At 33.5% G+C, this 15949-nt stretch overlaps 2 protein-coding genes across 2 annotated transcripts; one reads left to right on the top strand and one right to left on the bottom strand.

The window, feature by feature from the left end:
* The first annotated feature begins 6082 nt into the window (after window positions 1-6082).
* On the top strand, window positions 6083-7598 carry LOC105107917 (Chloroplast-targeted copper chaperone protein). The gene is made up of 3 exons (XM_011002010.1): window positions 6083-6793; window positions 6978-7053; window positions 7157-7598. The coding sequence occupies exons 1-3, from the start codon at window positions 6179-6181 to the stop codon at window positions 7309-7311; spliced, it is 846 nt and encodes a 281-aa protein (XP_011000312.1). The 5' UTR covers window positions 6083-6178; the 3' UTR covers window positions 7312-7598.
* A 2678-nt stretch (window positions 7599-10276) lies between these two features.
* Window positions 10277-15550, bottom strand: LOC105107916 (UDP-N-acetylglucosamine (UAA) transporter family). Its single transcript, XM_011002009.1, has 12 exons — window positions 15440-15550; window positions 15187-15296; window positions 14886-14999; window positions 14715-14807; window positions 14469-14534; window positions 13564-13662; window positions 12517-12596; window positions 11928-12040; window positions 11276-11364; window positions 11053-11139; window positions 10887-10955; window positions 10277-10815 (listed from the first exon to the last, which is right to left on the bottom strand). Exons 1-12 carry the CDS (start codon window positions 15456-15458, stop codon window positions 10699-10701), a joined length of 1056 nt encoding a protein of 351 aa, XP_011000311.1. The 5' UTR covers window positions 15459-15550; the 3' UTR covers window positions 10277-10698.
* Between the last annotated feature and the right edge of the window lie 399 nt (window positions 15551-15949).

Here is a 15949-nt window from a genome sequence, read left to right as displayed (position 1 = left end):
TATAACAAAAAAAAATATAAACCACAAGAGAATAATAAATAGAAAACAAACACATGCGTCCATGTGTTCTGGTAAAAAAGGAAATCACAACATTGACCATCAGTTTATTTCCTCTGTTAAAAAAAAACAGTACTTATGTGCTACATGCCTTGCATTAATCACGATTCATTTATAATCAAAGAACATAATCAGCCAAGAAAAAAAATTCTTAAAAACACAATAATCCAAAATCAAAATAGAAGAACTGGTTTCTTTGAGCTTTTTATTTTTCCTCCTGAAACTATAATTCACCTTTTTTTTCACTGATAATGGGATACTACCGAGATATATTAGGTATTAAAATCATATCTAGGCTAAGTTTTGATTTATATTGGCATCACTATCACATGATTTTTGTGTTTTTATTAAACATTTTTAGCATCCATCAACCATGTTTTTATTCTTTTAACACTTTATCTATCAATATTTCAGGAATATTTGAGAGTGTGGGAACATATATCTTTTAAAATATTTTTTATTAATAAATATATTAAAATAATATTTTATCATTTTTAAAATTATTCTTGACATTAGAAAACAATTAAAAAATATAAAAAAATAATTTTAAATAAAATTAAAATTTAAAAAAATCATAAAATATAGATTGCATCACAAATCCAAACATTCTCATAATCTTCTATTACTTAACTTTTAGTTTCTATGGGACCAAAATTTACTTGGAAATGGGCAAAGAATAGAGGTTATGAGAGAGTATTTGAAAGGTTAGATAGAGAATTTAGTAATTAATTTTTCAGAATTCAATTCCTAGAGCTTAGTATACATGTTCTACCTAAGGTGAAATCAGATCATCACTCTTTGTTAGCTGATTTTATGACCAAGTATGACAATGGTTAGAAACTTGTTAGGCCTTTTCGTTTTGAAGTAGCATAGACAACACATGATTCTTTTATGGATTTGTTAAATACTAGATGGAGGTCTAATACAAACTTCATTACTACTTTAGATAATCTAACTTTGAAGCTAAAGGAGTGCTAGTCTTCTAGAAAAGGTTTCGGATAAGGGGATTCGCAAGGCTGTTTTTAATATGAAACCTCTTAAAGCTCCTGGCTCTGATGGTTTCCAACCTTCTTTCTTCCAGAACTAATGGAGTGTTGTGGGGGGTGATCTATAGGTTCATCAGGGAGGTTTTTGCCAATAAATAGGAGGTTGCGAAGGTGAATCATTCATACTTGGTGCTCATTCTCAAAGTTCCAAAACCTGAGTATATCCACCAATTAAGGCCAACAGGGTTATGTAATGTAATTTACAAAACCATCACAAAAGTTTTGGTTAACATGTTAAAGTCATTTATACAGAAGCTTATTTCTATGAACCAAAGCAGCTTTGTTCCTGGTAGGTAGATTGTTGATAATATCATTATAGCACAGGAAATTATCTACTTTATACATAATTTAAAAAGAAAAAAAGGGTCATGACTATTAAAGTGGATTTGGAAAAAGCCTATGATAGGCTCCGTTGGGATTTTATTATAAACACTTTTACATTAATAGGAATTCCAAGAAGCACAGTGTATTTCATTATGAAGTGCATTGAAAATACATTCTTAAGCGTCTTGTGGAATGATAGTCCTTTTGAAAAATTCCTTCTTGCTAGAGGAATCTGTCAAAAGGACCCTTTATCTTCTTATATTTTTGTATTGTGTATAGAGTGCTTGTCTCAACTGATTCATAAGGAAGTTAGCCTAGGTAATTGGAAACCATTTCAAATTGGTAGAGAAGGTTAAAAAATTTCCCATTTATGCTTTGCAGATAATATGCTTCTGTTTGCAAAAGCAAGTGAGGGGCAACTGGATAAAGTTCTAGATTGTCTTAATCTGTTTTGTTCTACCTTTAGTCAATAGTTGAGTGTTGAAAAGACCAAGATATTTTTTTTCTAAAGGTGTTTCTCATTATACTGTTATATCACTTAGTTACAGGAGTGGGTTTGCTGTTACTCAAAACTTAAGCAAGTATTTAGGTGTCCCTCTTCTTCATCAACGCATTACCAAGCAAATATATGGTTACATTATAGAGAGTTTGTATCAGAAATTAGCGACATGAAAATCTAAACAGTTGTCTCTTGCTGGTAGAATCACTTTGTGTAAGTCAATTCTAGCTATTGTTTTCTTATATCTTATGCAGTCCAGTTTATTATCTAAATCAATTTGCTTAAAAATTGAAAAAAAAATTCCGAGGATTTATTTAAGGGGACAACATTAAGGCTAGACAAACTCATCTTGTTAATTGGAAAACTCTTTGCCAACCAAGAGATGAGAGAGGTTTGGGGATGAGAAGAATGCATTTTATGAACCGAGCTTTCATAATAAAGTTAGGATGGGGTATCATTAACGACGATACTAGTCTATGGGTTTTTTTTCTCATAAGTAAGTATATCAAATGTAGTGATAACATTCCTAAAATGCAAGCTAAGCAGAAAGATTCTTCTATTTGAAAAGCAATCTATAAAGAATGGTCTCATGTGATTAAAGGCATTTCTTGGGCTATTGGCAACAGAGAAAATGTCAAGTTCTGGGAGGATGAGTGGTTGGATGACTTTGGTTCTCTTACTAGATATGCAACTAAAGATCTATCTGAGAAATTGTTCAACAAGTTGGTGGCAGAAATGGTTTCCAACAACAATCAATGGAGATGAGATATTTTTTCGCACCTTTTACCAATGAATATTATGATGACTTTAGCTAGCTATCCCCCTCCAAATAGGGAGCTGAATGAGGACCAACTCTTTTGGAACCTTTCCATGAATGGTGAGTTCACTATTAAATCAACTTATTTTTCTTTTGTCGACTCTTGTGATAATCAGACCCATTTGAAGCCTTTATTGCATGTTATTTAGAAGATGGAGAGGTCCTGAAAGAATTAGATCTTTTCTTTGGCTTGTTGTCCATAACAGAGTTATGACAAATGAGATTAGGTATAAAAGATATATGAGTGGTTCCCTTAATTGTCATTGTGGTAGCAGTGATATTTAGACCATTTTGCATGTGTTAAGAGACTGCAAATAAACCCGGGAAGTGTGGCTAAAAATCTTGAATTCATTTGATACGAGTAGTTTTTTTGCTGTGGATTTATATGTATGATTACTGTCTAACTTGTCAAGCATAGTTAACATGAAAGAAGGTTGGTGTTGGTTAATCTTGTTTGGTGTTATTATATGGTTCCTTTTAAAGTACAAGAATTGTTGCCTTTTTAGGGAGATCCCAGAAGTGGCAAACCATCCTTTAATGGCTATTTTAACCTAAGATATAATAGAAGTTAGACTCCATGAGGAGCGTAATACTTTGATTCCTAAGAAGATGAATGTTGTGCAATGGAAATAACTCCCTCTGAATTGGATGAAATTAAATATAAATGGATGTAGTAAAGGGAACCTAGGTTTAGCAGCGGCAAGAGGATTAATTAGGGATTGCATTGGCTTTTAGATTAGAGGTTTTTCTATTAATATAGGAATTTGTACTTCAGTTCATGCTAAGTTATAGGTGGTGATTACAGGGCTAGAGTTGGCTTGGTTTTTAGGCTTTCACAAGATTATTTTGAATCTGATTCTTTGATTGTGGTGGATTTGTTCTTAAAACTGTCCATGAAAATTAATGCTAACTTTGCCTTGGTTAATAGAGCTCATGAAGCTCTACGCAAAGATTGGGTAATCCAAGTGTAACATTCTTACAAAGAAGCGAATGCTGCTACTGATTAGCTTGCTAACTTTAGGCTTTCCAGGCATCCACTTTTAGAGAGAATTCAACTATTAATGACCTTTTAGAAGGCTTGTATTTGTTTTTATACTATGACTTAATTAGAATTATGTTCCCTTGTTTAATTTAATTTAGGGCTTTAGTCCCAATTTATAACAAAAAAAAAATAGTTTTTAATGTCAATAACCCTAAACCATACACGATGTAATATTTAACTTCTACTTAGAGATTTGGTATTAACCCTATGAACTCTTTTCTCTTCCTTTGAAGTGTTACAGAAAAAGAAAAAAGTTAAGGAGGTTAAATGCTAAAAGGCTAATATGTTCGTATCTTTTTAACCTAAATTCAAATACAGTTTTAGAGTGATTTACACCCTTTAAAAGGAAAAACAAATTCTCTCACGAAAATAGCTATAAAATAGTTTTTTTTTAGATTTAATTTATAGATTTATTTTTTATCTTAAGAGTTTTTTTCTATGACAACCTTATTTGGTCTGGATTGAAAATAATAAAAAAAGTAATGATACAGAATAAATATTACTAAATATTATGTGAAACAAAAAAGACCTGTGAATAATTTTGAAAATAATATTTATGATGTTTTCAAGTTTTATAGAGAAACAAATAACAAAGTAGACATTTTTTTTTTCTATTTTCTAGAAAGTTCATCTAAAAAACTAGAATACTCTCCACTGAGTATTTTAATGTTCCTCGCTTATTTTTTTTTTTAAAGAATTCTTATGATATATTTCTTACCTCCCAACAAATATTACCTGATTAACTGTACACAATATATATCGACTCTGATCTCATGGAAAATGAAATCCAGGTGTATTTGAATTGTAGCCGTTAATTGTATGGGCTGATGTCCGTTTATATCCATGCTATTTAACCCAATCTAATTGAGCCTGCTATTTCTTCAACTGGGCTATGAAGATATCATTTTACTGGCAGTTTTCCTATGTCTTCAGGTTTTTAACTTAGGTTCTGTTTGTATCATGCTACGAAGCCGTTGAAGATACGAATAGAGTGTGTTTGAAAGCTTTTAGTAATCGTAGTTTAAAATATTTTTTATTTAAAAATATATTAAAATATTTTTTTTAAAATAAAATTTTTAAATATTAATACATCCAAACAATATAAAAATATAAAAAAAATAATTTTAAATAATTTGTTTTTCAAGTTTTTAAAAAATATGATTTCCATCGCATTTCCAAACACTGTTTAAAGTAATTATAATTTTAGAAATTACTTGATAGTTTTTTAAAAAAATTTATTATAATAAAAATTAAGTTTGAGAAATTTGATCTTTTTTTAAAATTTGTTTTATTATAATAAAAATTAAGTTTGAGAAAATCTATAACTTATAGCTTTTTTTAATATATTTTTTTAAACTATAGTCATAAAAATTATTACAATACTAAAATAATATATGATATTATGATAGCAATTATTTTTAAAACTATTTTTACTTCAAAATATATTAAAAATAATTTTTTTAATTAAAAAATTTATTTTTAATCAAAATTATCTAAAATCACATAAAAAAATTAATTTTAAAAAAATCATTTTTTTTTATTTTTTTATAAAAGCAATGCCTAAACACACATCTAGAAGCTGCTTTTGTATATCATCAATGGTCTAATCATTTCATGTTAAAAGTAAGCTCATTTTTCTAGTCGAATGCAAGTAATCATTTTCTTTTGAAAAAAATAATAAAGTGAAAAAGGACCGAGAAAGGTTGAAAAAGATTAAGTTATAAATGCACTTAAAAATACATTGTTTAACTATATATTCTTAGAAACCAACGAGGACTAATTAATTAGTTTCAATAAAGCACAGGGACTAAGTTATAATCAACCGCGGGAAAAAGGGATTAGTACCATGATCTGGTTAGCAGCCAGTGTTAGTAATCATGACACACAAGGGATCAACAGCCCCACCTCAAATATTTTAAATCTAAATAATTGAAAGTTGATTACAATAATTCGAAAGATCCAGAATCACACTCCTTCCAAGTTCCGAAGTCCTATTATTCAATATTTCTTTGTATGGGGACCAAAATGGTTCATTTTCTTTATATATGTGGTACCGTCGTCCCTAAGAATTTTAAAAAATATTTTTTTAAAAATATATTAAAATATATTTTTTTGTTTTTTATATTCGCTTATTAAAACTATATATATATATTTCAAGTGAAATATATATAAAAAAAAAAACAAAAACAAAACTTGAAATATATAAAAAAAAAAAACAAAAACAAAAACATTTTCGAACACGCGAATCTCTGGAAGCCACACCTCTTTAAAAAGCGGATTTGTTGTTATCATTAAGAAGATTTTTGTATTAATCTCTTTCTTCCGCGCTTGTAAACCAGCAATTATAGCTCCTAGCATTGACTACTTACATAGCCTTTGCTTGGTCCAAAAACATGAAAATGATGGATCTTCTCTGTGCTTCTCCAGCTTCCACAGCCATTTGCTCAAGCCTAGACCATCGTTCCATAGTGCGCCATGGAACTAGACCTATTGATAGGAAGAGTTCTAAATCTGATTATACACCAGCTTGCTCATCTGAGTTGCCCCCTAGCCCCTGCAGTCCTTATAGCAGGAAAAGTTCTACTAAGCAAAGAGATTTATATAGGAAAAGCTCCGCTGAAGATAGTAGATCGGTGATCAGTTCTGTTAAGCAGAGTTATTTACGTAGAAAAAGCTCTGCTGATATAAGTGATCTACAAAGTCCCCCTGTTCCAGGTTCCTCCTCCAGGCACCTTCTTGTAAGCGATACAGCTCCTGATATCGATTGGATTTCGGGGTCTGATCATCATGAAGTCCCTGCAATGGTTCTTAGCACTCAGCATGCAAACCCGAGGCTTACAAATAGCTCGACTGATTTTCCAGCACGGAGATCTTCTTCTTTGGTTTTCTCTCGTGACTGGATCTCAGAGGCTGACAACGTGTCTGACACTGGAAATAAACCCAGTCATATGAGCTCAAATGATTCTCCTGCTTTAAGATCTTCTTCCTCAACATGCTCCCGTCATCAGGTTGTTAATTAGTTTCTACACAAGTTCATATATCAATTAGTAATTTCTACATAGTTAATATTTCAGCTCATTATTTAAGATAGACAAGGACTAGGCTCAAAATATTAATCACTCGTTTATTACTACTCTTTTTGAATCTTAATAATATTATTACATAATCTTATCGCTAATCAATTCTTTTCAGGTTGTGGTTTTGAGGGTTTCTATTCATTGCAAAGGATGCGAAGGAAAAGTGAGGAAACATATCTCCAAAATGGAAGGTTATTTAATGCTACTACACAAACAAGAGAGAACTCTGTTGATTTGTTTACCAATTTCATATAAACTTGTGGGCTAAAGCGATGCCTTAAAATTTATGCGCAGGAGTTACATCTTTCAGCATAGATTTTGAGACAAAGAAAGTTACGGTCATAGGGGATGTGACCCCTTCAGGCGTCCTTGCAAGCGTCTCCAAAGTGAAGAAAGCACAGCTGTGGCCATCTGCAACAACATCGCCTTCGTCATCCCCATTCCCTTGATGGTCAACCTGAGCAGTTGATTCATGCATTCTGCCTCATAATTTCTTTTTAATTGTTTTTACTAATGCATGAATAGTGTGAACTACTAGCATGCAGGCTGTGTGAAATTAATAATAGCTGTTTAATCATGCTAATCAAGAAGCTAGCGTGCCATATATACCGTATGAAAATGTGAGCTCTGTTTCATGAGATCGGTTGCATCATCATGAGTAATCTTACGTTGTTGTTTAAAAGTAATTAACTAATGTGCATCATAATTAATTTCGCTTGCTGGCCATTCAATTATACAGATCGGTGTAAATGTTTTGTTCTGTTAAAAAAATAAAACAAAAACAAAAACGTATACTGCTTGGCCAAGTGCGTTGTTTGTTTGAACAAATTAATTGTTCCCTTCCGCATTATTACGCTCACGCAGGAAAACAACAACTGGTAATTAGGAGCACCCTATATTTTATTCCTTCACAGTCTCAGATCGGAGACCATGCATCATTGGTCTCCAGGCACGTCATAAATTATACCTGATGCATTTTGTTCTGCTGGTGTCGGAATGTTATATATATAAATATACAGAGAGAGAGAGAGAGAGCATGTGAGTCGTTCATTATAACCTGTGGAGTCACGGGTTGATGCATGCCGAGGCAAAAGTCGGCACTCAAGGACAGGCAAGGTTTTTTGTAATTTTTCAGTAGAGAGACGCAACACCACTCCTTTTCTTGCTTCTTCATCTGTCTTCTGTTATTGAGACCCTTTAGATACTTATGACTGTTTTTTAAAGTTTCTTTTGAAAAACATTTATTTATTGATTTATTTTAAATTAACTTTTTTAGTATTTTTAAATTGTTTTGATATATATTCATGTAAAAAAATAAAAAATAATATATTTTTAAATAAAATATACTTTAAAAAAAAGCCATAATTACGCTACAAACACACCCAATATAATTAATTTTGGACATGCATGCTCCCTCTATATTTGAGTTTTCGTTTGGTCATACCACAATTGCAGTCCAATTCCAAAAGTCTTGGGCATAAAATTGTCCAGCGCTGGCTTGAGACACCGAGTCCCACTTTCTGAAGAATTTGTTTGTTTAACCAGAAATATATGTTATTAGAACCTTATCCTTACTTCTTAACGCTTGGTTCACCTACATTTGCAGAATAGAAATTAAATACTTTATGATAAAAGGGAAAACAGCTTATATAGTTCTCAAAAAAATAAAAATATCTTACGAAATTATTTTTGTCTTGAAGTCCCACTTGTAATTAATTCTTATCTCTCACTCTATTACTTAATGTCATGGCCATTTGAGTATATTCCAAACCAAACTAAATTATAAGTAGATACAGAGCAGAAGAACTGGCCAAGCTCTCGGGAGAGTTTTATATATCCTGTTGTCCCATGTTAACATGTAAGAGATTTTATAACCATGGCCTGTCCTGGCAGGGCCGAGCAAAGGTGGCATTCTCTGTCTTCGAGTGGCTGTGTGCATGCCTACCCACGAAATCAAAGACAAAATGATGACAACAATGTACACTTCTGGTTAGTAGTCGATTTCAGATTTCCTAGTCGTGGGGCTCCTTGACGTCTTCTATTTCTTACCTTGCATTTGCTTTCTAGAAAGTCTATGGTCTCTGTGTATTTTAATGGGACAAAAGGAAAAATACAATCTCGGCAGGAGTTGAATCAAGCAATAAAATTTAACTCTATCCACACCGCTTTCAGTTTTCCTTTTCTTCTTTTCCTTTCGCCGAAGGTTTCCTAACTTTAACTTCACCAACCCTATCCCTGGACGGCCGTAAGAAAGCATGAAAATTCCAAAAGATCAGTCCACTCCGCCAGGCTAGGGTTTATTATATGACTTTTTGGTCGACAAGTGTGGTTAATTTGGTCGGCGCACCACCAGTGGCAGGAGATCTTCCTTTTGCACTTGGAAAAATGAAAAAAGGTTAAATTTATAGTTTTTCCTTTTCTTTTCACAAGGATATATATATATATTATGCAGTTCTAGTGCTTATTGATAGAATTCATAAGCATTGATTTTGTTTTGAAACGCGTTTAATAATGCCAAATTAATCCAGTATGTATCAGATTTTACTCATATGTGGTACAATTTATACTGGATCTTACCCCATCCGATTACAACACAAAAAACCATGACCAAATATTACAGGATTTCCTGCACCGCAAGGTCGATTACTTTGTGCTTTGAGGTAAGACAGCACTAAAGCTCTGTTTCGTCTCGCTGACAATCACCAGTTGTGTTGTATTTTAAAATATATTTTTTTAAATATATTAAAATAATATATTTTTTATTTTTTAAAATTTATTTTTGACATCAATATATTAAAATATTGAAGAAACATAAAAAAATTAATTTGAATAAAGAAATTCAAAAATTTGTTTAAAAGTTTCAATTTTTAAATGGAAGGAGTTACCTATTCTTATATATATGAAAATATATAATTTCACAATTAAATATTAAATTTTATTATTATATAACAAAACTGTTCCTTAATGTTTTTTAATAATCACAGTTTAATTAGTTATTACTTCACATATAGAAAGTTCGGGCATAATTTAGAGTTTCAAGTAGCTGAGCCGGAGCTAAGTCTGGGCATCAAGGGCCTAGCTAGGGTCAGTTCAAGCCCACCAAAGGCAGGCTGGGGTAAAATCTGAGGCACCCAGAGCCGGACAATGATCAAGCCCAAGACTAAGATCCTCTAGAGCACTGACGAGATCGTAGCTTAGGCCTGCCCAGGGTCTAACAAAGACGACGTCTAGCACAACTCTATGGATAGGCTGGGATTGGGTGTAGGAAAATACCCCCAGCTGGAAAACATGAGCTTGGATTGTATTAACCCCAGCACCTATGGATAGGCTGGGAAGAAATTTCATTTCAAACAAAAAAATATTTTAGATTTTTTCAGAAAACGAACCAAAAATAAAATAAAATAAATGAAAACATAAGAGACAAGCATCCCTCAAGTTCATTAGTGATAAAATACTGACAAGATGCTTTGCTCCTGCATCAAATTGTAGGTATATTTTATACCTTTTCTGTTCGGATATATTTTAGGGGCATGTGTTCAGACATTAAACACAAGTAAAAGATCAGCCCTTTTATGCTGTGGTCAGTTCCTACACAAAAATGGAACGTCACCTTCTCTCTTACTATTTTTCTTCCCTCCCCTAACACTATTAACTACTAATGCCACTCAGAGAGGATCCTTTTGCTTGTGGTACTGCATCGAATTGTTTGGATGAAATCGTGTCCATCTCCATCCATTTTGCAGTCTATTGAATGGGAAACTCACAACGAGACCAATAGCTGCCAATCACTGTAAAATTGGAGGCAGCACCAAGTCCAAAGTTCTGAAGTCACTGCATCAAGGGTTTTGCTTCATAGGACTAGACGCTCCATTTTGAGTATGCTCGGAAGGTGGAGGCTTCGAAGATGTGCTTTTCAACAAGTTTCTTGCATACAGAGAACCAAAGACGATAACCTGATTCAATGTATGAGAATTAGGAGCCTTGGGATGAGAGAGTTTGAACAAGGATTGTGATTAACACTTACAGCTCCAATCCATTGTTCCCAGCTAAGAGGATGGGCGAACCACACACATGATAGCACGATGCTCACCAACTTCAGTTACAAAGACAAGTAGAGAGGCATCGTTTATCAGAAGGGTAGTGATGACAAGAATGAAACATTAGATTCAGTTGGAGATTTTTCCATTCACCTGTCTTGTGGTCATTATAGCAGCAAAGGTTAGAGCACCAAATGTGCGAATTGTGTACGAAATGAAGAACTGGCTAGCAGTTGCTACCTGCACGGAATGATATTATTTCTCAAATTTACTCTGAATCTTCTCTGAAAGTAAGGGGGGAGGATGTTTAATAAAGGCAAGCAAAAAACATTTGGGTCCTTGATATTATAGAGTTATGACAATAAGAATTACTCACGGTGGAAAGCAATGCAATGTCAAAGAAACAATCACTATGGCGGAACACAAAATCTATGGCTGGAAGAAGATGTCCTTGTAATACAAGGCCTACAACAGAAATTAAGTCAATGCATTGAGTCAGCAACAGAAAAGCAATAGCGTAAACAAATGCAATCTGAAAGTAGAAGAAATGTGCTATTGTCCAAGACAAAAGTTTATAGCATTATAAGCTTAAAATAAAGCTCTATCATGGCATTTGCCTTCATTAAAAATATTTTGAAACCCAAAAGACAAGGAAGCAAAGGCTCATCATCTCTAAGTGAACTGAGCATAAAGGATAGGAACCACAGCTCTTCCTTTCCTAACTATGCTGAGAGCAAAATTCACATGGGTTAAGAGCACTAGCTCAGCAAGTCCAACTCCAAGCCACAAAAATTTGAGCACTTACATAGTTAAACCTATAACCCAATACCTAACTGGACAATTAAAATGGAATCGAACTGCAAAAACAGGTGAAAAAAGGTTCACATGTACAATCCATCCAATGACTTCTCCCCAAACAAAAGATCAAATCAAGATAACCCAATGACAGCAGAGAGCCATACATAAATCACAATATTTTCATAATTTATTCATGAGAGAGAGAGATTGGGCAAGATTGGGAAACTCACCTGTCAAGCTGAGAATGCAAGAACACAATGTTGTATAGAAAATTTGATTGTGAATCTCCATATCATAACCTTTAAATAGCTTATCTTGGAACGTGCTTGTAAATCCATCGAAACTGTCAGAAATACAAGGTTTACGTGCTGAGCAACATTATTCTTCCCAAAAAAATTTCACTGAACCATTAACAAAACACTCAATGTTGTTTGGCCCACACCCATAAACTTGTCAATTTTCTATCCATACAATAAATTACTTGAACAAGGAAGTGTAAAATATAAATGATTCTGTTGATTCATGTAGCATCAATATAAGAAGTCACTTTCCCATTTTAGCATTCATGCCAAAACAATTTGATATTGGCATTCCAGGCATCCCTTTCAGCAAAGAACAAAAGCATGCATATGCAAACAGATGTTCAATTTACAACTGGATAAAATTGTGATTTGCAGCAATTTTGCTCATGGAAATGACAGCTGACATGGATATGCAAACAGATGTTCAATTTACAGCAATTTTGCTCATGGAAATGACAGCTAAATTAACAATGGAGCAAATGCAGCGCCCAAGAATAAATGCATTTAAAATTGATACCCAAGATAGCCAAGCATCAGGGAAACACCCCAAACAGTGTTTTCTCTTCCTCTGCTGTATGGACTGATCTCAGTTCCTGCCTAAATCAAAAAACAAAATAGAATTAGTTCAGTGTGTAGTAGTCAAGATGATTCTTAAGCAGATAACTGCCATAGATTACCATCATGCATGAACAATAACAGCAACCACTACAAATACAAAGCATGTACATACAGAAAGCCCAAGGAATATCTGTAGCAGACAAGGCAAGGTTTCAATTAACACAAGCAATGCTCTAATTTTCATCCACCACAATATTCTCATCTCCCATAAAACAACAAAGGTGTCTCATTTCTGGACGTCAGAAAAGGAGTCGTAAAATGAAAAGATAACAGTGCACAAGTTGGTTTAGATATTATGAACTAACACTATGCACAAGTCTCCGTTTGCAGTAGTATGGTTCGATGTCTTTTTTACAACTTCGACCATTCAATGCATTGCTGATCCAAACATCTCTCATTATGCCTACCATTGCTACTCTTTGCATTGATAGGGCTTAAGAAAGAAACACAGAGAGAGGGAGGGAGGGAGGGAGAGCACAGAGACAATCATCAACAATTTTCAAGTCATTGGTAATAATTCTACAAATACAAGAATCTGATGGTGTCTTTTACTGTTGACCCTTATATTAAAAATTTTATTTGTTTACATATACGGAACCCTAAATATATGCAGACGTTGCTCTTTCCTAAAGTTGTGCTTATATTCACCCTTACTTATATTAAAAAATTTATTTGTTTACATATATGGAACCCTAAATATATGCAGATGTTGCTCTTTCCTAAAGTTGTGCTTATATATTTGTTTGAATCCTGGTTAACTTTGGCCTTTTCATCTTGGTAATAAATGGAAAACTAGCGTGGTCTTTGCTTTCTAAACAGATACATTATGGAGCAGAATGAAGTGTAATCAACCCAAAAAAACCAAGTTGCAAACAAGTACAAGCAGATGCTATATATCAAAAAGCATTAAAAATGGAGTGGCAGAGACAGGAAGCATAGTCATTACTGGAAATAGAATGAAAATTGAACAGCCCAGTGTCACTAGAAGAGCCAAAAAGTAGTCCATTCCTTTGTATCTCTTTTGCATAATGATTGTGCCCCATACCTGAACAAAAAAGATGAGAAATCAACACTTTGAAAGTTGAAATTAAAATTAAAACTGTAACAGACAGCGAAAGGTACACAAGCCAAAAAATGCAGCAAGATGACATTTTGAGCATTCTGTCAAAACCAATCCATTCAGTCATTCTCTAATGCATTATTGTATTAATTTCTTATATCCATCATAACAAATGTTTCCAAGATGTTTCTTAGAAGTACTTGAAGGAAGTTGGTCCCAAAAGGATAATTTATTGAGAAGTACAGCAGAAAGAATTACATATTGCCAGTGTTAAAGGACTTCAGGCTGCAAGTTGGCATACCTCCACCACCCAGCTACTAAGAAAAGAGAAGACATGCACATACATGACAAGCATTCTGGGAATAATTTGGATCAAGTTCATTGTAGAATGATTTCTTGCGTCCAGAAGAACGATATAGAATCACCTTCATCCATCAAATGATTATTTAGCAGGAAAGAAATACAAAAAAAAGCTCAATGAAAATACTGATCCTAATCTGCAGACGCAGCTCTATCAGATAACTTCTTCAGGAAATACATTCATAAAAAGAAAAATAGATAAATAAAAAAATAAAGGCAAAGACAAATGCATGCTAGCACTAAACTATTACATAGCTAGAAACCCTGCAGCTGTATCCTCAATTTATACTACTAAAGCCCGCTGTTAGAACAGTCAACCCAGAAAGCAAACTCGACACGCTAGAGCTAGATAAATTAAAATGCTCGTTACTAAACTGATCCGAAATGACAGAAACAGTAACATTATAATTCATCGCAGGAAATTAACATACCATGACAGGAATCATTTTGGCACACTTAGCGAGTGTCTGGACAGGGAAACTAACATACTTGAGCGCCTGGATCAAGCACATATTGTCAGCATAAGAATATCTAAACCTAATCCAGCACAAATCTAGAATTACTTATTCAGAAAACTAATTCCAACAGAAACGTTAATAAAAGCAATGGTAAAAAAGAAGAAGCATAACATACCTCATACTGGCAAGTAGTAAAAAAGAAGAAGAAGCATAACATACCTCATACTGGCAAGTTGTGGTCAGTATGTTGGATACTGATATGAGACAGTACTTGTAAACGGGAGCGACAGGATTCAAAGCTTTTTTACTTGCCTAAGAAAACAAAATTCCAAATCAACCCATTGTTCAGACATTAGATTCTAATTCTAAAACAGACCAAATGGGACTTACCACAAGAGCAGCAGCAGAGACAGCAGACGTGGTAATGCGGTTGCAGAAAACAAGAAACAACGAGTACTTAAAGAATTCCTTGTTTGACCCATATGGGACTCTCATGATCTTTTCCTGCTCCCAAATATTTTTTTTTAAAATCAAATCTCAAACCCTAAACCATTTCTAGACATAAAAACGAAAGGAAAAAAAAAAACCTGTAAAAGACCATAGATGACAAGACCCCCAAATATTTTTTTTAAAAATCAAATCTCAAACCCTAAACCATTTGGAGACATAAAAACAAAAGGAAAAAACAAACCTGTAAAAGACCATAGATGACAAGAGTGGTCATGATTCCGGCGACAGCAAGGACTCCCTTCCATAGCTTGTTCTCTTTAACGCTACCTGATAATAATGAATCGGCCATACCTGCTTTCAAAGAAACAATTATTGATTTTCTTTTGAAGCAAAAATTAAAAGGAAGCGGGGATTTAGGATCGGAGAGAGAAGAACAAAGGACACGTGTAGGGTTGTAGGGGTTAGAGAGGGATCACTGTTTACGCATTACAGACCAGCAATTGCAATGGTCATCGCTCACGCCGGCAACATTTTCGCTCTTTTTGAGTCCCCTTTTATGTCCGTCTGGACGTTTGTCTTCCGTTTTTGGGGCTTAAAAAGCTCCGCCACGTCACTTTATTTTATCAGTACGAGTCAAAGTCAATGGACGCTTCCATCTCATTCTCAAAGGAACGGAGCATGGGTAATATAACCTGGTCTTTGCACTTTTATAAAACAAATAATTTAATCCCTCCAAGTACTTCTTTGTCCATATTTGATGTATTTCACCGTCAAATTAGACACAAAAGTTAATGAAAAAGTTCCGTCAGCTTTCCATTTTTACACAACTTCTGTTTTTGTTTTGTTTTTAGTTATTTTTAAAAAATATTTTTAGTTTAAAAAATATTAAAATTGATTTTTTATATTTTTTAAATATTTTAACGTATTGATATAAAAAATTATCTATAATTTCATACACTTTCTTAGTTAAAAGATTTGGTGGCCTCTTATATTAGTTTATATAA

Source organism: Populus euphratica, unplaced genomic scaffold, assembly GCF_000495115.2.
Source record: "Populus euphratica unplaced genomic scaffold, PopEup_1.0 scaffold175.1, whole genome shotgun sequence".
NCBI classification, from domain to species: domain Eukaryota; kingdom Viridiplantae; phylum Streptophyta; class Magnoliopsida; order Malpighiales; family Salicaceae; genus Populus; species Populus euphratica.
The sequence above is the reverse complement of the archived record's forward strand: the minus strand, read 5'-3'. Positions and strand labels throughout refer to the sequence as shown.

Excerpts from the sequence above, each read along its gene's own strand:
- LOC105107917 (XM_011002010.1), top strand. The coding sequence starts at position 6,179 with ATGAAAATGATGGATCTTCTCTGTGCTTCTCCAGCTTCCACAGCCATT. Across the intron at positions 6,794-6,977 it reads CAACATGCTCCCGTCATCAG|GTTGTGGTTTTGAGGGTTTC; the intron begins GTTGTTAATTAG and ends AATTCTTTTCAG. Across the intron at positions 7,054-7,156 it reads ACATATCTCCAAAATGGAAG|GAGTTACATCTTTCAGCATA; the intron begins GTTATTTAATGC and ends ATTTATGCGCAG.
- LOC105107916 (XM_011002009.1), bottom strand. Across the intron at positions 11,365-11,927 it reads TTGCATTCTCAGCTTGACAG|GCCTTGTATTACAAGGACAT; the intron begins GTGAGTTTCCCA and ends TTTCTGTTGTAG. Across the intron at positions 10,956-11,052 it reads CTATAATGACCACAAGACAG|TTGGTGAGCATCGTGCTATC; the intron begins GTGAATGGAAAA and ends TTGTAACTGAAG.